This window comes from Berghia stephanieae, chromosome 9, assembly GCF_034508935.2.
Source record: "Berghia stephanieae isolate SIO BIC M18660-M18661 chromosome 9, UCSD_Bste_1.3, whole genome shotgun sequence".
NCBI lineage: Eukaryota > Metazoa > Mollusca > Gastropoda > Nudibranchia > Aeolidiidae > Berghia > Berghia stephanieae.
The window spans coordinates 48,090,825-48,098,324 of NC_088368.1; the positions used below are offsets into that span (position 1 = coordinate 48,090,825).

The 7,500-nt window shown below is 38.7% G+C and overlaps 1 protein-coding gene across 1 annotated transcript in view; it reads left to right on the forward strand.

Annotated features, from left to right (window-relative positions):
• The first annotated feature begins 405 nt into the window (after positions 1-405).
• The window catches only part of LOC144979270 (uncharacterized), a 48,035-nt gene continuing 40,940 nt past the window's right edge, over positions 406-7,500 (forward strand). Inside the window, exons 1-5 of the mRNA XM_078925884.1 lie at positions 406-442; positions 555-624; positions 4,308-4,513; positions 5,106-5,258; positions 6,070-6,264. Of these exons, the coding sequence (XP_078782010.1) occupies positions 5,128-5,258; positions 6,070-6,264 (326 nt within the window). The 5' untranslated portion in view covers positions 406-442; positions 555-624; positions 4,308-4,513; positions 5,106-5,127. The remainder of the gene's footprint in view (positions 443-554; positions 625-4,307; positions 4,514-5,105; positions 5,259-6,069; positions 6,265-7,500) is intronic.

The window sequence follows — 7,500 nt, forward strand, 5'->3', positions numbered from 1 at the left end:
CATAGTCCGGCTTCAATTCCCACTGGTATCCATCTCCCACAGTCCCAGGTTCATTTTCCACTGATATTCTCTTCCATAGTCCCAGGTTCACTCTCCAATGGCGTACACTTCCCTGAGTCCCAGGTTCACTCCTCACTGCTGCCTACTTCCCATAACTTTGCCGGGTTTCGACGGGTTTCATCGGGTCTCGGCGGGTATCGTAAAACAGAAACACCGCGAGAAACTTGATACGTCGGTATCGCTATTCCAATTCCTTGGAGAAGCACAACCACAGTGTAGTCTCCACCACACGAGACATTCGATACGTCAGTATCGCGATTACTGAGATAGAGTCAAGTTCGACATTGGAATCACTAATGATAAGTCCTGGGCCATCACAGTGTTAAGATTACTCTCAAGTTTGACACGGAATAGAACACATCATTCTCTCTGTGTGTTCATGGTGTGTTGTTGTGTGTAGTGTCAGTGGTTTAACAATCCCCTTACCACCCATAGGAAAATCCTTACCGTTCAGCCAATATTTATTTTATTATTCTGATTTCATTTTGTTATAGATAGTATGCGCTTGGCCAAGAAGCTCATAACATTGCCATCCGGATGTATAACGGACCAACACACAAAACTGTGTGTATCCATGATCTTTTATAGTTTTGTTAATACAGTATAGTGAGAGTTGGATTCAATAGTCTGATGTCACGTCGCCCAGCCACGGCGGCCATCGTGGTTCTAAACAAAGAAAATCTTTACTTTTTATTCTTCATGCTGGCTAGAACTTTTCATATGTCTTGTGATCAGAATGTGTAAAAGTCAAAACATGATCACTTATTTATAATGTTTTTTTAAAAATCTGGGTGTATTTTTATGCTCGTCGGAGAAATATTTCATAAGGGCGTCTGCCATTGTTCCGATATTTTAGAGCGAGTTACTAAGTTACCATGCGTCATTACGAGAGAAGTGACGTTACGACTGTTGAAGCGTATTACTAATGAACGCGGATGGCAAAAATCAATAACAAAGACTCGACTGTCGTCAACTTTGACCAATTTTTAGTCATAGCTTTAAAAACGCGGCACTGTGTTGCAGAGATAATTTTGGTGAACAGAATATAGAATATAATCGTTATAATTCTGTTTGAAAAATGTATCTTTGTGTTGGACGAGTATGAAGTTTCGGGTTTATTCTGAAAATTGCTGGTAAGGAGAGACTTAAATAGGGATTGGTGCTTTTGATGCCTTGCGTTTAGGCGTTTAGGTTGACGTGCACATATTTTCAGGTCTGATAACCCAATATATTATAGGCCCATTGTTGAGGTATGGTATCAATCTAAAATAAATGAGGCAACATATTGTCCATTACAACAATGTTAAACTAGGCCTATAATTGCGTTTAGATGCCGGACCTTAATATGTGTATACCTGTACGTCGGTTTAGGTAAATTGCTTACACCACTCGCCAGCCGGATTTAAGGTACCAACACACTAACCTGTCCGTAGCCTAAAACGTCTATAGTCTGATTGATATAATGCAGTGTAAACTAATAATTAAAATGGCTGTCAATATCAATGGGCTGCGTGGCGTCAATTTCGTTCCTTCAATATATTGAAGTAAAATACTTATCACTTCTACCTTTCGGATCAATAGGCTTCAACAGTCGTGACGTCACTTCCCTCGTAATAACGCATGGTAACTTAGTAACAGGCTCTAAACTATCGGAACAATGGCGGACGCTCTTATGAAATACGTCTCCAACGAGCATAAAAGCGTATCCATAGGAGAAAAAAAAACATTATAAATCTGATCATGTTTTGACTTTTATACTTTCTGATCACATGGCATATGAAAAGTTCTAGCCGGCATGAAGAATAAAAAGTACAGATTTTCTTTGTTTAGAACCAAGATGGCCGCCATTGCTGGGAGACGTGACATCAGGTTATTGATTCCAATGACACTAAAAATATAACTAAGTGTAACCTTAAACGTTAATAGAACGAATGATGATGACGTCACTCGGCACTTTGTTATTGTTTTGCGAGCGCCTGTTGGGTGATTAGCCTACATTCTAAGTTCCATCAACCTGACTATACCACAAACGTTTCAGGTTATACATAGTTTTGTCTGCTGTTACGTTTCATCTGGCGGCATGATTTTGTGAGTATTTTGTTTAGACGCATAGCATCAAGAGATGATATACGTTTCAGTGAAATACCAACCAGTTTTTCCCGTCGGGTGAATTGTACCAACAGACAAAACTGTGTAACCTTGAACGTGAAAAGATAGAAGAAAGATGACGTCACTCAGGCCTTTGTTATTGTTTTTTGCCATCCATGTTTGTATGTTTAAATCGATCGATATTTGAAGGATGAGTTTGCTGGCCTGAATTTTAAATATGGGATTTTTCAAATTGTATGCAGCAAAGTGCAGTGACCACTTTTTAAAACGTCTTTATATCAGCCATCTTTATATCAACCATCTTTATATCAGCCATCTTTATATCAGCCATCTTTATATCAGCCATCTTTATATCAGCCATCTTTATATCAGCCATCTTTATATCACCTATCTTTATACCAGCCATCTTTATATCAGCCATCTTTATATCAGCCATCTTTATATCACCCATCTTTATATCAGCCATCTTTATATCAGCCATCTTTATATCAGCCATCTTTATATCACCTATCTTTATATCACCCATCTTTATATCAGCCATCTTTATATCACCCATCTTTATATCAGCCATCTTTATATCAGCCATCTTTATATCACCCATCTTTATACCAGCCATCTTTATATCACCCATCTTTATATCAGCCATCTTTATATCAGCCATCTTTATATCAGCCATCTTTATATTAGCCATCTTTATATCACCTATCTTTATATCACCCATCTTTATATCACCCATCTTTATATCAGCCATCTTTATATCAGCCATCTTTATATCACCCATCTTTATATCAGCCATCTTTATATCACCCATCTTTATATCACCCATCTTTATATCCACCATCTTTATATCCATCTTTATATCACCCATCTTTATATCAGCCATCTTTATATCACCCATCTTTATATCACCCATCTTTATATCAGCCATCTTTATATCACCCATCTTTATATCCACCATCTTTATATCACCCATCTTTATATCCACCATCTTTATATCACCCATCTTTATATCAGCCATCTTTATATCACCCATCTTTATATCCACCATCTTTATATCACCCATCTTTATATCCACCATCTTTATATCACCCATCTTTATATCACCTATCTTTATATCCACCATCTTTATATCAGCCATCTTTATATCACCCATTATATCACCAATCTTTATATCACCCATCTTTATATCACCCATCTTTATATCAGCCATCTTTATATCAGCCATCTTTATATCACCCATCTTTATACCAGCCATCTTTATATCACCCATCTTTATATCAGCCATCTTTATATCAGCCATCTTTATATCAGCCATCTTTATATTAGCCATCTTTATATCACCCATCTTTATATCAGCCATCTTTATATCACCCATCTTTATATCACCCATCTTTATATCAGCCATCTTTATATCAGCCATCTTTATATCAGCCATCTTTATATCACCCATCTTTATATCACCCATCTTTATATCCACCATCTTTATATCACCCATCTTTATATCTTCCATCTTTATATCAGCCATCTTGACATCGAATTAATCTGTCCAATGTTTTTGTTTGGTTAGGTGCGGGGAAGGGAAGGGTCAAATCTATCCTGTAATTTACACGTTATCAAAATTTGTTTCATATCATCCAATCTTGGGGGGGGGGGGGACGAGGGGGGGAACACAATTGGGGGCTGGTCTTAGTCACTTAACTGGCCTCCGGCTGGCGGAATGTTTTGAGACTTATAAATAAACGCATAGCATCAATGGGTTAACGAAGGTTTCGATACGACTCACAATTTAATTTCTTATGAGTTCGTTGACTTTGCATCTTGATTGACACCAATTTTTGTGGTCAGTGTCAGGCTATGATTTTTTGAAGGCTTCGCACAAACAACTGCAGTCCAGTTTGATGATCTCCAAACCATTCGTAAAATCATGCCGAATAGGGAGAAAAGGTGTGATGCCACAATACTGGTTCCTATTTCACCGGAAGTGTACAACCACTCTTCCGGAGAACCGAATACATACTTTGTGTAAATTTTCTTTAAATTTCAGAGTGATAGTATTTTATTTTCTAGTCTAAATCTACGCTGGTCTTCAATAAAGATCTTCTTTTACGTCCCGTAAAACTGCCTTTTTATCCTGCTAGTAAAACTGTTATACCACCTTATAATTCAATATTATGTGACCTTTCCGTTATTAGTCTTCTGTAGGACTAGATACATACACACTTCCAAGGATTTTGGAACCGGAAAAGCAGACGTTGTGACGTCACGATATTTTTTCACTGCTGTGATGGTTGGTTACTTATATTAGCTTTCCTGACTCATTCCTCGGGGGCAGCGTGGCTCAGCGGTAAGGTCTTTACCGAGTTCGATCACCCGTGTGGCCTTGAGCAAATCACCTCGCCCAGCTCAATTTGCGGCACTGCACTGCGGCTGGCGCCTGGGTTATTCCAGTCTTCTCTTGGAAAAGGCCTAAGAGACAAATTTTTCCTATGGGATGAATAAAGGGAATCTAATTAAATTAATCAATTAATTAATTCATTTATTTTTAGGCCGAGAGAGACTAATTGGGAATGAGATTAGCGGAAGAGTAGCGTACCTTGATTGGACGTCACCCATAGTCTGTGACGTCACCGGCGGAAAAGTTATTAGAGAGAACGCTTCCGCGGAAGCGAGGACGAGAGAAGCATGCGCACAACCAACATGACGTTCTCTCTCTAATAACTTTTCGCTTCCGCGGAAGCGAGGACGAGAGACGCATGCGCATAACCAATATGACGTTCTCTTTCTAATAACTTTTCCGCCGGTGACGTCACAGACTATGGGTGACGTCCAATCAAGGGACGCTTCTCTTCCGCTAATCTCATTCCCTATTGCCGTCATTATTTATTTTCTCTAAAAACGTTTTTCGTCGTGTATTTTATTAAACCCACATTTCAAAGACTTTTTTTGTGTTGTCTGAGAATGTGTATGAAAAGTGGTGTGTATTCTATTTCTCTGTCTCTGTGTCGATGGGCGTTGGTGTGTGTTATTCTACAAGGATGTGTCGGTGGAAACGGACACAACTCGTGTCGAACTATTAATGCTGGCATCAGGTAGATATACTTTGGTGGGGTTGCTGTTGTTGTTGTTGTTGTTGTTGATGTTGTTGTTATTGTTGTTGTTGTTGTTGTTGTTGTTGTTATTGTTGCTGATGTTGTTGTTGTTGTTATTGTTGCTGTTGTTGTTGTTGTTGTTGTTGTTGTTGTTGTTGTTGTTATTGTTATTGTTGTTATTGTTGCTGATGTTGTTGTTGTTGTTTTTGGTATTGTTGTTATTGTTGTTATTGTTGTAAATGTTGCTGATTTTGTTGTTATTGTTGTTGTTGCTGATGTTGTTGTTGTTGTTGTTGATGTTATTGTTGCTGATGTTGGTGTTGTTGTTGTTGCTGTTGTTGTTGTTGTTGTTGTTGATGTTGTTGTTGTTATTACGTTCATTGTTGTTTTTGTTCTTGTATTTTTTTTCGTCGTTGTTGTTATTTTTGTTGTTATTGTTGTTGTTGCTGTTATTATTATTATTATTATTATTATTATTATTATTATTATTATTATTATTATTATTATTATTATTATATATTATTATTATTATATTATTCATCATCATCATCATCATCATCATCACATCATCATCATCATCATCATCATCATTATTGTTATGATTATCATCGTTCCTCTTCCTGTCGATGATGGCATAATTTGATCAAAGAAAAATGATAAGACTTGGCCAGGAACCCCCCCCCCCCCCAACCCAAAAAAACAAACAAACAAAAAATTCCCCCCCCCCCCCCACAAAAAACCCAACTCTTGGACTTGAACCTGTAACCATGACAACCATCCACCCTCCACCACCCACATTTCTCTCACCCAGACTCCCAAACGACCAAGGGTTTTATTTCTTCAGCGACAACCGTTACATCGACTACGACGTCATCAATGGTGTCGAGAGGACTTCCGGCCCGGTATCCAGACTCGGTCTTGGTGACCTGAATAGAATAGACGCCGTCTTTTCGATGCCTGGGGTTCAAAACCAGGTGGTGTTAACCTCTGGACCTCGTTACTACAGGTAAAACCAAACAACGGGTTTTGAGATGAAATCTCAAGTACTGCACCATCTGGCCCAGGCATGTATGATTGTATGATGTTTGCTTTGTGCCCAAACGGTACAAAATTCGAATCCCCACAGACATGTGAGACCTCGGGCAGTCGTCTCACCTTAGCTCACTTGGTAGAGCGCTCGCTTCACAAACAAAGGGACCGAGATCAATCCTCAGTAAAGTCTAGATTTTTTCCTGAACCCATTCCCTCCCCATACTTTTCCAACTCAGTAGCGATTGGGTAGCTGGGTCTGTTAGATCTGGCAAAAAGTACTTTGGTGTAGAGTAGCGTCCTATCAAAAGAGTAGCAAGCAATTGCTATTATCCATTTCACGCAATAGTAGCTGGATTGAACTCCATCGGGTCTGAATGACAGAGGACAAGTCTTGTCCATCAAGTTGACTGTTTTTGTAAGCCTGGGGTCGCTTGTAAAGTGCTTTGAGCGCAGTTGGAGGAAATTGCGCCAAATGAAAGCTCACATTTATAATGAAATAGAACGGTTTGAATCTGTAGTACTGCTGCCTTGGTCGTTTTAGCCTTCCAGGAAAAGAAAATGTTGCCCTAAGGGATGCATAAAGGGGATTTTTACTACTTCTCCTTTATTCTATTCTATTTGATTTTATCCAACGTGTATATTTATGCAGGTCTGGTATCCAAATAAAATTATGGGCCAGGTTTAACAGTACTGTTGTAATGGACAATATTTTGCCTCATAAAATATATATATTTAAATTTCCATGACAACAATGAGCCCATAAGCAATGGGGTTACCAGACCTGCAAATAAGTGTACGTCGTTATGTGGCCTAGTGGTATGACTCTCGCCTTCGGATCGGAAGGTTTAGCGTTCGAGTCCAGTTATCTGAGCGGCGCATAGTTGAGTCCTTGAAAAAGGCTCTTCACTCACATTCCGTCATCGTGATCATGTTTAAAACGAGAAATTTACAGTTAAAAGCATTCTGTCTGTCGGACAAATTTGTAATATCGCCTTACAACAAACAAAAAACAACACCACCACCACCTCCACCACTACCAACAACAACAACAGCAACAACAATAACAACAACGACGACAACAACAAAAACAATCACAATAACAATGACACCATAAACAACACAAATAATAACAACAACAATAACTTCTTCTTCTTCTTCTTCTTCTTCTTCTTCTTCTTCTTCTTCTTCTTCTTCTTCTTCTTCTTCTTCT